Below are 19,107 nucleotides of genomic sequence, written 5' to 3'. Positions count from 1 at the left end.
AACAAGGATCTTGAAGAACTTGTGAATTTTTCTTGTGAGATAATACAAGTAGTAGATGACAACAGAATATTTAAATAAGTGATATAATGATATGTAATATGGAGAAAATTGAGTTTTTGAAAGGTATTTATGTTGATGATGTATTGATGATGAATAAAACTTTTATTTTAAAGAAAAAAAATCATACTGTACTTCTGATAATCTTTTTATTCTTTACACAATTATTTCAAAATACCTAGCAAATAAAAAGGGCAGAGTGTATGTAGCTTTCATCGACTTCGAGAAAGCTTTCGATAGAATTGACCATTACTGTATGTTTTACAAACTACTTAAATCTGGTGTAAACGGTAAAATGTACAAAATTATCTTCTCGATTCATCAAAATGTCAAATCCTGTGTACGAACACCGAATTGTATTACTGAGTTATTTACCTGTAGTTATGGTGTCCAGCAAGGTTCAGTGCTTTCACCTATTTTGTTTACTATGTTTGTAAATGATATTGGGGAAGCACTACAAAGTACACATTTTTCTGGAGTCGATATTGATGTTTTGAAAATTATTTATTTACTTTTTGCAGACGACCTTACCTTAACTAGTAGTTCTAAAATTGGTCTACAACGTTTATTCAACAAATTGTATGATTACTGTAGTAAGTGGAAACTGTCAGTTAATATTGATAAAACTAAAGTTATTGTATTTAGGAGGGGTGGGAGCCTGAAGAATTATGAGAAGTGGTTTTATGACGGGAAAAGGTCGGCAGTTACTTCTTTTCAAAGTTATTTGGGCATTGTTTTATCCTGGACTGGCCAATGGTTCCAAGCTCAGAAATGCTTGAGTGACCAGGCCAACAGGGCGCTTTTTCAGCTTAAAAAGTTGTTTGTGTAAGTTTGGAACCGTTCAACCAACATTAGCTTTAAACATTTTCGACAGTAAAATCTTGCCAATCCTCCTCTATGGCTCTGAAATCTGGGGCTTTCATCCTGCTAAAGATACGGAAAGGGTTCACAATAATATGCTGCGCTATATACTTAGTTTGTATACAAATACTTCAGTTGCTGCCATTAGAGGGGAATTGGGTCGAATGTCGTTGAGAGTACCAAGATTTTGTAAGATTATCAAATATTGGTTAAGAATTGTAAATATGGATAAAAATAGACTCATTTATAAATGTTACGATTTCAACTCAAGAATATTGGTGTAAAAAAATATAACTTTTGGGCAAATGATGTTAAGCATTTGCTTCAGAGCTATGGCTTTGGATAAGTGTGGGAGAGCAGCAAGGAGTTGGGAACGAGACTGTTTTTTTGAAAACATTTAAACAGCGTTGTATAGATATAGATATACAGCTTTGGTCAGACGAAATGAATGCATCAAGAAAATTAGATACATATGCCACTTTTAAAAGAGACCTTACTCTAGAACCATATTTAATCTGTATTGACAAATCTATCTTCAAAATTGCACTATGTAAATTTAGAACTTCTGCCCATAATTTGAAAATTGAATCTGGGCGCAAGAATAATATTCCAAGGGCCTTAAGAATATGTGAAATGTGTGAAGGTGACCACACGGAAGACGAGTTTCACTTGTTACTTGTCTGTCCACTGTATAACAATCTGAGACAGAAATATATTCCACAATATTACTTTAATCCACCTCTTGTACATAAGTTCAAGATACTTTTAACATCTCATAATACAAATACAATAAGGAAACTCAGTAGGTTTATTTTCTATGCAACAAAACTCAGAGATGACACTATTAATAATTAAGATAATATTTTTATTCGTTGCCTTGCTGTCATCTGTACATTTCTAGCGACCAGTTTATAATTTTTGCTTTTTGATTTGTACATTTTGGCCGAGGCCATCAGTACTGAAATAAACTTTTCTATCTATCTAATTTTGTATACCTTGGAAAACCATAGATTTAGGTTCACATTCCGTTCAGAACCAACGTAGTCTAAACAGACCAATCTTAGTAACTACATCATGTTACCAATACAAGTGGGCCAGATGAGGTAATAGTGAAAACACTAACATGAAAGTTAAAAAAGAATATCTTAGCAGACGAAACTCTGTGGACGAAATCAAAATGAAATTGAAAAGGAAAATATGATTTTGATGTCGAGTATTACGCAAAATGTGCTTAAAAGATGTTAAAGGTGTTAACATTTTACTCCCTCTACTTGTGTACAAAACACAAACACAGCGATCAGCTATACAAAAAAGACATCACAGGCTCTTCGCCTTGTAACCACAGGCGACTGTGCGATAGACCAGTGAAACAGACAACGGACACTGTAAAACGAGGGAACAGCCCCATCACTTATATGTATGATGGCAAATCCCGCCTTATCCTCCAAATTCAAGGTAGCAGCTGCATATCTGCGGGAATTAGATTGATTGCATTACCACTTACTGAGATGTCACTCAGCGGGAGAGCGCAAGACGCGCGACGAATCGATGCGATAAGAGTGCGCCCTCTGTAAGCAATGGTGTAACTAACATACTGCACCTAATGTGTGTTGCCTAGCCATTGTAGAGCAAAAAACGAAGATATAATCTACACAGAAAAAGATAACTTCTAATCGATAACCTAAAATCACAGTTGTTTATTTATTTACAGTGCAAGGTGTTTGGAACTTGTACTTTGTGAGGGTAGGAGTCATCAGAACAGTCAAAGTTCAAAGTTCGTAGGGGACCCGTATCGTGCGATAAATGTATACACTGTCCAAGGTAAGTTGGCGATTGATGAAAGTTCAAACATGTTTACCATGACGTTCACTGTAAAATATAAATGTTACGGCTATGTTGATGTGATGCATCTAGTAATCGTGCATAAAATACATCGTTTGTAAACGAGAAAGTAATTTTACACTAGCGAATTTCCGACCCCCTTCCTGTAGACGACATCGGGTGCACGTAAGAAGTAATTAAAGCCTTCGACCGAGAGTATAATTCAAAATTCAGTAAAATGATCATGTACTTTTGAAGACATCCGATTCTTCTAACGCCCAAACAAAAGAAACAAACAGAGAAACAACAAACACATCAGGGGTTTCATTAAGTTTTGAAGTGGGGGGCAAGAATGGAAAAGTAGGCGGCTTGCAGCTGCCATGACCACAAAGCGGTTGTCGCCGGGGGAGGGTCTGGGAGGGGGTGTTCCCTGAAAACCCTGAAAAATGAGCTAAAATTTACTTTTTACAGCTTACAGTCACTTGAATTTCTAGTATTTTCAGGAGAATTGTCAGCAGTGTTCCAGGGCAATTTGTGTTCATATCTTAAAAGCCATTTTCCTGGGAGATTAGGCCTAAATATGATAATTCATAATTAAAAATGATAAAATGTGGTAATGTTGACGATAATTTCAACAAAGAAAACTGAAGTCTTTAGAGCCTCTATGCTTTTAGGAGGTAAACTATAATAATTCGCTATTATTAATGATATAAATTTGATATGTAGATGATATTATACAGTGTTACATCTAGATAGGGGATAGGGAATTCCCCCTCTGTTGAAATGTTGGCACCCCCAATTAATTTGTCAAGGGGACCACTCCCCCCCCCCTGCCATGAAATGGTGCCAGTCACACCTTAGAGGTACAAGTAGACACATGAACTGTGAAATCCCCCGAAATTTTCTGGTAAAGGGGGAAAATTCCCTTATTGATGCCATCTGGATGAAAAACTCATATTTTAAGCACAGTAAGGGACTGGTCAGTTTCTTTAGGCTGGGGGGGCGGTGGATTCATGGGGGGGGGGTCACCCTGTTTTTGACTTTGGTGATAGGGGGAGTCACCATGTTTTTGAAATGCCCAATAGGGGGGGGTCAGTGTGTTTTTGAATTTTGACACAGGCTCATCATTGCCTAAAATGTTAGTGTCAGCCACAAATTTCATCATTCAGTTGTATTTTTCGGCGCGCCCTTCGGGCGCGTAACTTTAATAATCAGTCACATTTTTCAGCACGCCCAACTTTAACATATCAAGTATACATACATCAGAGATATCTGTATGTTCAATATTTTTCAGCGTGCTCTTCAAGCTCATTACTTTAATATATCAGACATTTTTCAGCATGCCCTTCAGGTGCATGACTTTAATATACAAGGCATATATATCAGAGATATCAGGATGTTTCATATTTTTCGGCGCGCCCTTCGGGCGCCATACTTTAATAAATCAGAGATATCTTGATGTTTGCTGAGTGAAAGTGTACCATTATGAAATCTGCATTTCATATGAAACTGATGACAAATTCCTGATACTTTTTTGTTCTCTCTATGAGAATTCAGTATGAGAAAGCAACATGCACAAATATTTCACAATATATATTTGATACAGTGACTTATTTTAGAGATAGAAAAATGACAAGACATCTTTCCTTCTCATCGATGCAATTATTTTCCTTTGTTCCACAGGTTTTCTGTAGAAAGATGCTTTTTTATGAACAAAATAACAGTTAAAAAGGCAGTTTTTGTCATTATTAGCTGTGCTTTTATGGTTTCAATGTTACAAGAAAAGGTCCTCTCAGACACTGTACACATCAGATTTGGCTAAAAAAGCTCTCTATGGCTCCTCAGGAGATTTAATTGGATGGTTGGCAAGTCTTAACACCCATCAAAGTTTTTGATTCACTGCTTTTTCCTCTTTAATATTAATGATTGACATCCATTTCTGTACAACAGTTCAGGACATCTGCTTAAGCATAGAAAGTGTGAAATACATTCACAGCTCATTCAAATACAGCTCATTCAAAATGTACTGTATTCAAACTTAAGATTGACACTTTGAAATTCCTATCTTACAACTGACGTGTCAACAATTTCATTAACATAGAATGACTATTTAAAATATAACTATATGTAAATGTAAAATATAATATATATAATATATATATATATATATATATATATATATATATATATATATATATATATATATATATATATATATATAAAATTTATGTCCAACTTTTGTTTTACCTATGTCGCATCCCGGGGGGGTCGGGGGGGGGTCACCCTGTTTTCGAAATTTGGAATAGGGGGGTCACCCTGTTTTCAAAATTTGGTATAGGGGGGTCAGCCACTTTTTGACGTTGGCAAAAAATAATCCACCGCCCCCCTCCCCCAGGCCGAAGAAACTGACCAGTCCCTAAATTCGAAACTTTTCATTAATGCATAATGTTATGCTTAAAATTAAGAACCCTGATGTTTGGTATGGAAATCTGTAGATGAAAAACTTTTATACCACTGGGGAGGTAAAAAGGATAATTTATATAACGAATAATGATAAAAAATGACAATCATTATCACATTTTCGCAAATAGAATCAAAGATCCTCAAGGTTATTTGACTGTATGGGTATGCAAAGTAAGAACCTTGATAAAGGATATGAAAATTTGTACGTTCATGCAGAAGCGCACATTTGGATTGAACTTGACGAACTCTTTTGAAGTGAATTTAGAGGTCTGATCGTATTGTAACCACTCTGTGCGACGTTCTTATTGGCGTCGATAGACCGAAGAGCAGTCAGTACATATCATACGTCCAGCTGGTTATACTCCTTCACAATTACGCCAATCGCAGTGCAACGCACATCGGCTTACTAAAATTCATACTGTAATCGGAATGTTTTTCGTGAGAAAAAAATCAGGTCATTGCCTTCGAAAACAGTTTAAATCCAGGTAAGTTATCCTTCTCTTGTTTCTTGGTCCACTTCAAAACCGAGGATCGTACAGCGAAGCTTGACCTTGCGATCGCTTCCGTCTTCATTTGTTCATCGACCATTTTGAGTTGACCTAATGACGGCCGACAAGTGTAGTAAAGCGTATATAAAGGTCACCAAATAGGAATCAGCAATTCAGGTAGCCAATAGAATCGTCAATTGCAATTCGAATTTTTATTGAGGCAGTATACGCAAGACCGTGCAGCATCGTAGTACAAGGCGATCGTAGTAGTCGCTCGTCTTCTAAATTTTGTTTCACATAAAAGCCGTTGAAAAGTTTGATTACACAGCTTATGAAACTTGTCCGTATCATTTCAGAAGGTAAAACATATTTTAGCTATGAAAGAGTTCAAATTTCTAAAAAAGTAGCCGGCGAAATCGTGAGAGTAACCGGTCAATTTCGCCGGCTGCCGGCTCTTGATGAAACCCCTGTCACATAATAGAGATTCGATTATGACGAAGCGTTAGACAAACGGGTCAAATCCTAGGTGCGCGGATGTTATACTAGTACTCACGTTCAGTTCATCCTGGTTCACTGTCAATGCAAGCATTTTGTGTTAACATTACATGAAAGTTGAATGACATAGCACAGCGGTATCTGAAATTTTATGACGTCCATCGCCTTGGGAAATGTAATACCTCAGACTGGGACAAGTCACGGGTGTCAAATAGACTGGATATCGACTTTGCGATCGGCAGCATCCGAGGAAGTGTGTGTTGCGATTTCTTGTAATCAAAACTACGCTCTTTAGGTAAATGTTTGGTGATTTAGGAAAAATATCAGGCAATATGATGTGGACATAACCAAAGTCGGCTTGACGAAACATAATTATATAATTATGTGCTCTTTCTTTAGAACTCCTGCAGTTCGAGGTGTCCAGAAAAAAATACACGGTTCAGCTTTGTAGAAGATGGCAATGTTCCCCTTGTGAATAATCTTCGATAGGATATATGAGATCATGACGTCTGGTAGGGAGCCCATCCTATGAATTCAAGTGTCCCGGGGGCGATATATATTCTTCATCACATACGCCCTGAATGACACAAACACGATTACAACTAATTTAGTATAATTGGATGGTGAAGTAATGCCGATTTAATCTACAAATGTAATCTCCTCTGCTTTTCTTTTGAGTTACACACTTGTTTTTATGAATAATTTACAATATGCAACATTCATTCAGCTATAGGGCACCTAACACTTTTGAGAAATTTGAAAAATATGAAAATCCAATTATCCTGAATAGTTACAGTCGTATTCACAGTTTATTAATATTTTCGCTCTCAGTCGACTCTGACGCAACATGTAAACGCCAGCGTTAAACATATCCTCTTGGTAATACGTTACAGACAAAATCAAATTTTGAGACAAAAAACGCGAGGGGAGGGGCTGGGGACCTGGAGGCAGACAGAGTCACACACCGTCGGGCAAAGCGACATTTTTTACCCACATTTTCTAGAATTTACTGAGAGGAACTAATATTAATTGAAAATATGGTGATTAGATATTCAGATGACAGGACCGAAACACTCTGGAAGGAATAAATCTCTTATGCCAAATGCATGGTAGAATATTTTTGTTAATTTTTGCGTTATTACTAAATGGCAACCACATTTACACACGCTTATGTCTGCCGAAACTCTCCGCCGTGCTTCAAACAAGTCTGAGAGTGCGAAATTTATCCAAGGAACTTATGATTTGAACTTCGCCCAATAGAACAAAACGCTACAGTAGTAATTCTTTTTTGTTTGTTTGTTTGTTTTCAGACTGCATGGCCGGCCAAGGCACCGAAAGTGAGAGCTACACTCCATGCCTCAGACACGCAGTGAATTTCGTTAGGCATGCGCACTTTTATTTTGAGTCTACACATTTTATAGTACTGAACAAATCTCCGTTCACTGTCAATCGCCATTGTTTATGTATTTTTGTTGATACCAAGGGTAAAGGATTTAGGTAGATTTTGTCTATTGGTGATAGGGTGACGGACGGCGACGGTGAGTAGGAGTGCGCCCTCTGTTACGATAACTTTGAAACCTTTCTTTATAGCTAGTACGTGTGTTTCTGTGGCCTCGGCGGTGCGTGTAGCACCAACCCATTGCGCAAAAATACAAACACGTTTGATGCACTCTTTCAATGTTCTTGGATAACGTTCATCGTTTTTGAAAATCACTTTGCCCTCTGCAGATTGTTATGGTACATCGTCACTTTGAACATTTCGCGTGTTGATGGTGAATTTACCAGACAGTTTGGTTTACTTGATATTTCAAAATATCCCCCTCTTTTGATTTCACTCTACTGTTCCGTGTATTGTGCTATAGCTTTATAGACCTAGAGACTGAGTGTCTATACCTTTGGGGCAAGTATACATAAATGTAACGGCTATTGTTTCGAATTTGTATTTTGGATAACAATTTTTCGCTTTTGTTGATGTCAATACTTCTATACTGACAATTCCCATGCATGTAAGCAGGACGCTGCTGATGTAAAGAATTCACAGAGACAGGAATGCAATTCAAGCAGTTTTTTACTCACAGTGATGATTCAAAAGCAGTTGTTCCAAAATAATCCCTTCAAGTTAAATAAACCTGTAAGAGTTTTTATGTGATATTATTTTGCAAAATTATGATTGTTACAAAACTAAAAGTACTTCTGTATGCATATATTTCAAATGTAAAGTGTGTGAAAAGAAAACAGTAGATGAGTCACAATGTTAAAGAAATAAAATTAACTGACATATTGAGAAAGCTTGCGTACGTTAAGTCACTAATACACTGTTTATAGATTTCTCATTAAAGATTTGAAACCTCAATCAATAAGGTCAAGTTTTTAATCAATTCTACAATGAAATATTCACACATCTTAGTTAAAAAGCAGTTTTCATGCCCGCTTAAATTAAAAAAAAATCACATCAATGTTAGAAATGGTGTTTGCTTCAAATATAAAATCCAATTTTGCCAATCGTGCAAATCTTAAAATGCAGCCTTTTGAAAATGCAGTTCAAATGGAAAGTGTTTTAAATATTTGTTACATCATCAGAAACATTATGAAGATACGATCGAAGGAGAACCGCCAGTCTAAACACATGGAACCCAGAAAGTCACCCACAAAGTCAACAACGAACGCACAAGCAGGATATCCGTTATACCCTTGCTGGTGCGTTCGTTGTTGACACTGGCAAAGTTAATCCGGTGATACTACTGACACTATGGAGTACAAATACCGTCATAACGTGAAAACAATACATACCGAACAGGTTCACCGCCCTCGTTACTTTTCTACATTTTATTATGGTCAAAGGAAAACTTGCAAGTTTGAAAAACTGCTGATAAGAATAATGCTGAAAATACTGACACATAACAGCTTAAATTTTTCCTGTATACATTTGTGAAACAGTCTGCCATTTCTATTTATGTTTATCAAGGTTGTTTTACTAATGCCAATAAAGTCTCTTACTACGGTACCTGTATGTTCAAATACAACTCTTGAAAGTAAGTGTCGTTGAGACTTTCTTTTCACTCCTACTTAAATGAATAAAATTCTTGGCTTCCTACATAGACAATACAAAATTTACAAATTCAGGTCAAGTGGGATCTCGATCCTCACATATCTACTTTGCTGATACAGAATGTTTGAATGGAGAAAACGTGCCCAAAGTCTAATTAATGTCTGACCGAAATCTCTCTATCACTTCATGTTTTTACATAAAACAGGCGTACAACACATTCAATCTATCTATGACAAAAATACAATCTGAAACAAGGACCTTTGAATGATTCTTTTTTATCCAATATAAAATCTGGCGAGAAAATACCATGATTAACTTCCAACGAAGTTCTTAAATAAATGTGAAGTCCAAATTTACTAGCATTAGTAATTCCGCAGACAGATGTCATGCTTTGATATAAATCTATACAGTAATTTTGACAATTTACAGGCATTACGTAAATAATTAGTGTACAAGAAAATCATGTTTCGACAGTCTTTATGATGTTTATAGAAAATATGTAATTTTAATAAAGCATACAAAGTGTAAAAAATCGTGATTCATGAAGTAAAACCCATTTAAAGTACAAACTCTAAAGACAATCGTACAGTAAACTATAATCCATATTGAACTGTGACAATTAATATCTGCCAAAATCCAAACATTTAGTTTGCCGAAAACAATGTTTTGACTAAATATAAGAGGTGTAATAACGAATTGAATTGATCAGTCTGCCATTGTTATAGGAAAATGTAGAACTGGTTTTAAAAATGAATATAAAATTGAAATACCTCAATGAAAAGTTCACACAAACCTTTGACCCATGTTAAAAAGTCTAGTACAACCACAGCGGAAAGAAATCAGTCCCCTGGTGTGGGGAGGGATGTGTTTTTTGTGAGATGGTTTACCTTATTTGATTTTATTAATTTTGACTGTGATATTTCAAATAAAGAGTTTGACTCCACACCATCTGACTGCTTTATACATTATCGACAAATCCTTATCTCCTCTCCAACTTGTGTACATACCACTGTAATTGCTCCGAAAACATAGCCAACTTGCTAATACGCTGTCCGTTTCAGCGGATTAATTGATTACGTCACCGTCCCTCCACATTACGTCAACAACACAGTCGTCACACACGTAGAATCCTGCGGACGTATACAACATGAACAGTGTGTCTTGGATTAGTAGCAGACTGAATTGACCGTGTTTCCGTGTAAAATCGTGAAATTCAGACCTTTTTTGAGTGATCGTAGTGGAATGCAAGAAATCACAAGTGCTTTTGACCTCGTCCGACCTACAGGTAAAGTTTGAACATTGTATCTATTGATTTGCAGCAAATATGACAAGATTTGACAGCGATGCTTTGATCAATGGTTTCAATGAATACAACTGTCAATGCAATCATGTATAAAATTATCAAAACACAACTTGTAAAAAATATGAAAATTTCAACCGATTGCTTTGATTTTCACTTTCCCAGCTTCATTACATTCTGAAGTGAAATTCCTAACCCTAACATGCCATGGAAAGTGTCAAGTATTTCCAAGAAAAACCATGATATTGTTTACATTTTTGCAATGCAATCATCTCAAACCATTGAATACAAATAATACCTTCATCAATTTTCAAACATATTGTTGTAAACAAATATAAAATTTCAACTGATCATTAAAATTTCCACTTTCCCAAATCAATTACATCAAGACGTAAAATTCTAACCCAAACATGGTAGGGAAAATATCAACAATTCTCAAAAAAATGAGAATATTTGTATTCTTGCATTCATTACAATTGCTCTTCAACAAAGCAGAATACAATTTCTTGACAGTTGTACAAAAAATTACTCTTAAAGAATACAAAATTTCAACCAATGACTTCAATTTCACTTGAGTCTTTTCTTTACATCATAACGTAAAATTGAAAGTTTTGATGAAAAAAGAGGAATTTTCACTTGTTGTAGAGTTGTATTTGCTGCAATACTTGCATAAACTGTCTTCTCATATTTCTTACGTGTAGATTACACGCACAGTGCCACTGACATAAACTATTCTTCCGTCTGCAAACAATGCAATGAACTGAGGTGTTCCATGTACAGTTACATCTCTCAGGTATTCACCCTGTGCACTAAAGATCTTTATTTTATTCTTATCTGCTACATAAATATTTTCTTCAATTGCATCAACACTGACTCCATGTGGATCTACTAAATGCTTATGTCCAAATGTGTGCAATGTGTTGAGATTACTGTCCAAAACATAGATACAATGTTCACCTCGACATGACACTATGAGTTGATATTTGCTATTCATGGCCAGATACCAGGGTTTACTGAGTTCTTTACTTGATATCATTTCACCAGCCTTGCTGTATTTTATCACACGGCCATTGTAGTCTGCTACAAAAACAGTGTTGTCTGGACCAAGACATATCATAGGGTACCTCACTTCACCAATATCTATTATTTGTTTCAATCTACCGTTTGCATCGCACACTAGAATGCAATTGTTACCTTTGTCGGCAATGTAATATAAGTTGTTTTTAGACATTTTCACATCTATTGGTGTGAATATATTTGCAAGCCATGTTGCAAGCCATGAAAAGTGATTGTTGATATGATCTGTGCAGTGTCTGCTTTTACTGTCTTCACACTGCCAGGCTGGTCATTAGGTCCTCTGTCACTGACAACTACTTCTCCATTCTGGTTTATTGACAATCCCCATGGCCTCCAGACTTCTCCTCGTCCACTGCCATACGTTGACAATTCTCTGACTGTGCCTTTGGGAACAATGCCTGCCATTACAAATGTAGGTCAAAGGTCATCAAAGCAGACTAGCTTCACAAAAGCTATTTTTTGTAAACAAAACATGACATTAACCCTAAACTGTTACCATGGCAATAACAGAAAATTACTGAAAGTAATCTGTTAGACCATCGTTACCATGGCAACATGTTTGAAAACCATTTTTCTTTCATTTTTTGTGAAAAATAATGCAAATATCTCTGCTTTTGACAGACAAAGTGAATGTAGTTACAACAGTTGACCACTGACAAGGAATAGTTTGGTTAGAAAGAGAACATTCACTTCTAAGTGTACTTTATTTAGAACAAATAGGTAACTTGGTTAATGCAAATAAGCAGATTGAATTAGATTATCCTAACGAAAGTCAGTACTCACATATTTATTGATGGATTTTGATTAAATTTGAAACATCGGAGTGTTTTTGAGACTGATAAGTGAACGACGTTGTTTTCATTTAACAAAATTTTTAATTTATGCATATAGACTAATTAATTAGGATAACTATGAAAAAGGATGCAACCCATTTATTTTTGGATGGATTTTGATAAAATTTGAAACAGTAGTCTAGATCTTCAAGATATACTTTACGCTTTTGTAAAGTTTTTAACAAAATTGTAATCTATTCAAATTAATTAATTTAAATTAATTATGTAAACTACAAAAGAGGATGAATTTTCACCACAGTTGAAAGTGTTTACATTTCTTTGAACGTTGGTGCTTTGGTGATGCTTTTTAACCAGTGTTTTAATTCGTCGTAAATCATCTTATGACATAACAACAACAACTCTGTCAAAAATAGATATAGATCAAACTAATTGTACAAGTATATATCTCCAGAAAAAAGCTTAAAATATGTTAAGCTCTTCATCAACAAATACTTAATTTATGGAAATTTCTGCAATTGTTTGAACAAGCATAGATAAGACTCCTTTTTCCTTAAGAATTCTTAATTTTTTTGTATAACATGTTAAAAATACATTTGTACCAAAGTTGACCAAAGTTGATGAAACTTGCTATGTACATTGTACATACTATGATACAATATAAACAAAAGTTAAAAGTGTAACCTGGTATTCAGTTTGGTTGACCATCGCCTGCATATTAATCTCCGATTTACTTTTTTCATCATTTGGCCTCGGCCATTTCTAAAACATACTCAAGCCAACATGATGATTCTATGCACATACTTTGATCTTCATATAATTAATAGTGACTGCGTTGAGTGCTTGGCTGGAATTGATATTCTTTGTCACTGCACTGTCCACCTAATACATACCTATTTGCCAAGGTGATCACTCAAGTCACACTTTGATTTAGAAATATTTGCAAGCTCTGCTTGTGGATATACTGATATTCAGTGGTAGTGAGCTTTATAGTTGTGGTCTATCATATGAAAGACATATCCACCATATGTGATGTGTTTGTAAGTTGATGGTATTTCTTACTCGAAGAATGGAGACAAGGAAATGGCACAAGAGGATAAATTAGATCACTAATGCAGGATTTTAGTTCAAATCTGCATTGAAAATAAATACATGATTTTACACTCAGTTGTCTAGCTAACTGTCAGTGCATATAAATGGGCAGCAGTTGAGGTGATTGGCAAAGATTTCCCCTGTGTGTGATTATTCTAGCAGCTGAATTCTGATCCCATTGTAATATTCAATGTAAAATGAATTGACGATGGACCATATGATGTCATGCCCGTGGGCAAGTTACCTGAAAGATTGACTGGGACTGGAAGAGAGCCCTATTTTTCTTCTCTGCTTCACCTGGCAATTTTTCAAATCTGACATTTTTTTACTTTCCCCTCAGAAGAATCTTGTTTCTGTGCACATATGCATGCCAATGTTCCCTATTCTTTGTGTGGGGATGAGTTCTTTTACAAGACATGACAAATGTGAATTGGGAATTAAATATTCAGCACAAAGTTGACATGTAATTACAGGCTTATAGCATATACCTGAGAATGCCTTGGAATTTAGAATAGAAACAACCTGTACTGCTGCAAGACTAATAATGGAGGGAAAAGTTATTGCAATAGCTTATGGATATTGTGATATTCAGTGGCTGTGAGTTTCATAGTTTAGGTGTATGAATACCACATCCACCATATTGGATGTGTTTGTAAGTTGATGGTATAGATGCACAAAAGATGGTCTCTGTATCTTTAATAAAATTACATATCAGCACATGTCCTGAGTACCACTGCTCCCCACGCCTCGCCCTAATGCAGAGCTATCACCGTCTTCAGATTATCGATTTACTTAGTTAGGAAATTTGTGTTTAGTTTTGGTACTGAGTTGCCGTGTGAAAATTACATGTATTACAACAACAAAAAAGTGTTAATAACATCATAACATGTAACGGGCCATATAAGAGCTGATAATTTATGTTCTTACGTCAGAGGAGATATTGATACGGTAATGGGCATATGATGTATATTATATGCAGAACTCTTTTGCAATGGGGACTTTACAAAAATCAGGGTAGTGTTCTACAGTGCATTAACTTTATCAATGTGACAGCAGCTAATTTATTTCAAAAGGTATGGCAGCGCCAAGCCAGAAAATGTCTAATTTGCATAATTATCGTATTCATAATCGAAGTTTGGATGGAATGAGATTGAGATATTACTCTTCACAAAACATTGATGAATTGAAATAAGTGTTGCATATCATGATTTACAAGTTGTATGTTTAATGAGCTACTAAAATCTTGTTTTCAAATTTCAATTTTACTATCATAACAAGGTATGAACTGGGAAGATATGAACCAAAATAATTACGGACTACTCTGCTGATGAAGTATGCTGAAACAAGGACAAGTTTCAGTCCTCATCTGATTTTTCCTTTTAGCCGTCAATATTCCTCTTCTTCTTAGAAACCGCTATTTCATTGCTCAGGGTGACCTATTTCTGGATCGCTCCAATTGTGGCAGGATTTGCATTTTGGTATTTTTTGGGAAAATTGTTCCCCCGTTCAGTGAAAGCTCTTCTCTGAAACCCCTTTTTCGCTGCTGTGGTTGCAGATTGTTAGAATTCGCATCGATGTATATTAATTTTCTTTTCTAAAATAGCTTTCAGATCGGTTTGAAATTTTGTATGCACGTTTCTAGGGGTGACGTAGGTTAGGTTTGTTCACATTTTAGTGAAATTGCATATTTTGATTTTGTTTGTAGTTGTCCCAGCTTTTTTGTTAAAAACATTTCTCCGAATTCAGGGCAAATTTACGTGCTTTGGTCAGAAAATCATTGTCCTAAAACCGTTTGTCCGATTGGTTGAAAGGGGTGGCCTAAGTCAGGTTTGTTCAAATTTTGTTGAAATTTATGTTGTATTTTAGCCAATATTTCCTTATTATTTTTTTAAAAACATCTTCCCTGAAACGCCTTCTTCTCTGAATCTTAGTACTGCCTTTTTTCTTTAATCGGCTTCAGTACAATATCTTCAAATCAAGCACCTTTGGGTATCAGTGAGTCGAGTGATTGAGCCAAGGGGTAGGCACCTTTGATCACGATCTATATAGGCGGCCAAGTATCACTCTCGCCTTATTTGCCCTTAAGCTGTCCCTTCAATTCATTCTACCAACATTATAAACTAATGTAACTTTCATGATTTCCACTTGCTGAGTAAAACTTTTTGAACTGTGAAGTTGGCAATGATTCTAGCGCCCGCGGTAATACTATTTCACATCAATAACTGAATATCGGGTAAATAAATCAATCTGTTGCACTCAGTTGGTATTCAAGTGTGAAACTTAAAAATGGCAGTCATTTTATTGAAAACAGTACGATTTGTTTACATTTAACAGGTGTAATGACAGTTTAGGCAACATTGGCAACATTAATTTAGGCAATATTAATTTGTAAAATTAAATTAAATTGATACCATGTAGAACACTTTCTTGTAGTTTTGAGATCAGACTGAGCGTTTTTGTTCAAGAGAAAATCGATAAGTAAGTATGGGGTCATCAGGGGTCTAAACGAAACCAGCAGAATTGAGGAGAAACAATATTTTCAATGCACCAAAATCGACATAAATGTGCACTTAACAAGAAAACAAATAAAAGACATATTGATTTTGACTTGGCTAAGAACGACGCTTAGAGAAACATTATGGTCAACAATTTTCAATGAGTTCAAAATATGATCTTTGAACCGAAGAGATATAGCCACTAGTATGGATAATCTCTTACGTACTGAACACAGGACTAAAAATATGTGTGTGATACTCAGGAAATGTACGCCTTATTCTAACATGACTGTATACTAACCTTTCATTATCCGGTCATGAGATAATCTCACATCCTCGAGTTCTTCAACCTTTCTTTTCGTGATAGTTTTGATTGATAACAAATCATAGATGAGCATCTTCTTTTGTTGTTTCAATTTTTCCCCGTCTTCCTTGAGGACCAACTTGTCAATAGATTGTTGCATTCTTCTTTTCAGCATCACCCACTCATCCACACTGGCTTTCTCACTTTCGCTGAAGGTTTGACTCTCACTGAAGACTGTCGACTGTAGCTTGTCCTTGGTCTCTATCTTCACATTGATCTGCTTCCTTTGGATACAAATGGTTTGCTCTTTCGCCTGTTTCTCAACTTCCATGTTCATTATGCTTACCAGCTCGACGTCACACATATCTTCCGGCGAATTAGCACCTTTTGAAGATACCTGACGGGGGATATCTAAGCAAAGAGAATGTGCAAGTAGTGGAGAATCTGTAATAACGTCTTGAGTGATCCGTGGAGATATCATGACAATGCTTACAACAATGTCTTTTCTTTGATTCTGAGTTCTTTGATTTGTATATTTGTGTAAAATAAACTTTTCCTGCGAATGCAAATGATTGAAAAACATAGGTGCATAAAATTATAAATTTACAAGACATGAATGAAAAATCACCATCGCATACCTCCACGTGTGATCTCTTCCTTACACTGTAAGTATTCCTGATAATCTACAAATGTTTCCAAAGACAACATCCTGGCACCGATATCATCTAGAATAGGTATGGATAGAAATGTTTCATCCGCCATTCTATCTAGCATTCCTCTACTGTAGGCATTCCACAAGGCGTCCGCTGCATCTGAAGAACCACATCGTATGATGAAGTTCAGGCTCCCCTTTTTAACGCCTTCTCCAGTAAGGTCTGGATGAAGCGCTGTAACTCTATTCATATAATCATCAGCATTTGTCTGGGTGCTTGCATGTCTAAATAGATCATGCTCTATGTCAGCCATTGGTCTGTCGTTCTCGGGCACACCACCATTGACACGTAATCGTACACTAATGTGACCTGTAAAAATTCATGAATAGTTTTATGTAATAATACAATAGACGGCACAATAACTAGTTGCACTTTACAGCAGTATTGACAGAAATGTCATCATCGGCAGAGACAGCCAACAAAATCGAATATTAAAATAAATTAGTAGTAACAACGATAGTACAAGTTTGATTACTTTCCAAACTACCGGAAACTATAAATTGACATTTTAACCAATAATTAATCTACTGCCGTGTCAAAAAATAGTAACAGCAATATTCATGGATTCGGGGAGAATGAATTATAAGTACTTGAATAGTTGACTTCGGACTGAAACAAGTATTTCTTCGTTTGCGATTTGACCAAGTTAGTTTGTACAATGCATTATCTAAGTCTTGAGCTGTATTGATCCTTGCACATCAAGAGATACAGGTAGGAGACGAACTTATACCCTGAAATACACTGGTGGATTAGGAGTAGCGCCAAATCACAGTTACTATTGATATCTACCTTGTGTATTTTGATGCCGATTTGTGTCATCAGGATTGGAATGGTTTTCTTACCATCACCATCACTGCCGTTATTTGTACTTGAACAGTCCCCTGGTTGTCTTTCTGTGAACATCACCTAAAATAAGACACATTGGGCAATACTCTAAATCTTCAATTAAATAAATATGATAGACCCTATTGCTAGAAGTCTGTCTTGTAAAGAATCCGTAAAACTGACATCATTTATTTCTCCTCTTTCAGCAATAACATGTTGCCTTCGGTTCAAAAATGAGTGAGAATGAACAGTAGAACTTTCGGAAGTCGTTTCAGTCACATGTCTTAAGAACACGGGATTACATTCAGGTAAATGCCAAAAAAAACACTGTATATGTTTCATGTTCTACACACACTGGGGAACTGTCGATTTAGAATAGTTGCGTGCTCATTTTACATTCATTTTCATACAACAGACGTTAAGCAAGTTTTTTTCAAAATATTTTCACAAGAGATACAAGGTGTACTGACCGTTTTTCAGCTTGAGCGTTTTTGTCCCTGTTTCTTCTTGGTCAGGTTTAGGATGGCATCTGGATTTATCATCTCCAGGAGACATTTGACCTGTAGACATGTTGAGCAAAAAAGCTGTGTTTATCAATGGAAATTAAGGCAACCTTATCTAGATATGTTTCTAGACTAGTGAAAGCCAAACTGGCGTGTAGCAAGGAAACGTAGAAATATATTGTAAACCAACTTCGAAGTAGGTAAATGTACCTAGGGCACAAAGAATACTAGGGTGACTTTCTAAAATAGTTCAGGGAAATGGCAGTGTAAAAATGTGTATCATAAAGTTGACATCACCAATGTGATTAGAAAATTTGATGTCGCTACTCAAGTATGAAGATGATCGCGGTTCTTTAAAAGATGCCTACCTGGTCTCTCAGATTCTTCTTCCCCTGTATTGGCAAGGTTGAAATCTTCATGCTGATTTATGAAAGTAATCAACAAGTTTTTTACATCGTCTGATACTTTCTTCGCCTTTACCTTCAGCATTTTCCTCAATGCCGCAGCCTTCTCAGTATACCGGGTATAATTATTAATAGCGCCGTTTATTTTTCTCAAAAGCTCGGTGTGGTTACTTTTCATATCAACAGCGCTTTCACATGCATCTAAATCAGGTAAATACTCGTCGATTGCCTTTTGACTAGACGAATACTGTGGTACCAGAAGTGGGATTCCGATTGCAATTGCAGAGAGTGACAATTTAACTGAGTTGTTCGAAGATGGAGGCACAATAAGTAAATGCGATTCCTGTAGCAGGTTTATAGCTTCGGAAA

General features: G+C 36.0%; 1 protein-coding gene across 1 annotated transcript in view; it reads right to left on the bottom strand.

The window, feature by feature from the left end:
- LOC139127405 (uncharacterized) overlaps positions 1 to 17,839 on the bottom strand; it is a 100,065-nt gene extending 82,226 nt beyond the window's left edge. The window contains exons 1-3 of the mRNA XM_070693319.1: positions 17,796 to 17,839; positions 16,932 to 17,315; positions 16,291 to 16,704 (exon numbers count right to left, since the gene is read on the bottom strand). Of these exons, the coding sequence (XP_070549420.1) occupies positions 16,291 to 16,704; positions 16,932 to 17,259 (742 nt within the window). The 5' untranslated portion in view covers positions 17,260 to 17,315; positions 17,796 to 17,839. The remainder of the gene's footprint in view (positions 1 to 16,290; positions 16,705 to 16,931; positions 17,316 to 17,795) is intronic.
- Positions 17,840 to 19,107: the final 1,268 nt, after the last annotated feature.

Source organism: Ptychodera flava, unplaced genomic scaffold (genome assembly GCF_041260155.1).
Source record: "Ptychodera flava strain L36383 unplaced genomic scaffold, AS_Pfla_20210202 Scaffold_31__1_contigs__length_3010019_pilon, whole genome shotgun sequence".
NCBI classification, from domain to species: Eukaryota; Metazoa; Hemichordata; class Enteropneusta; family Ptychoderidae; genus Ptychodera; species Ptychodera flava.
Note: the sequence above shows the minus strand (reverse complement) of the source record. Positions and strands in the feature narration are given on the sequence as shown.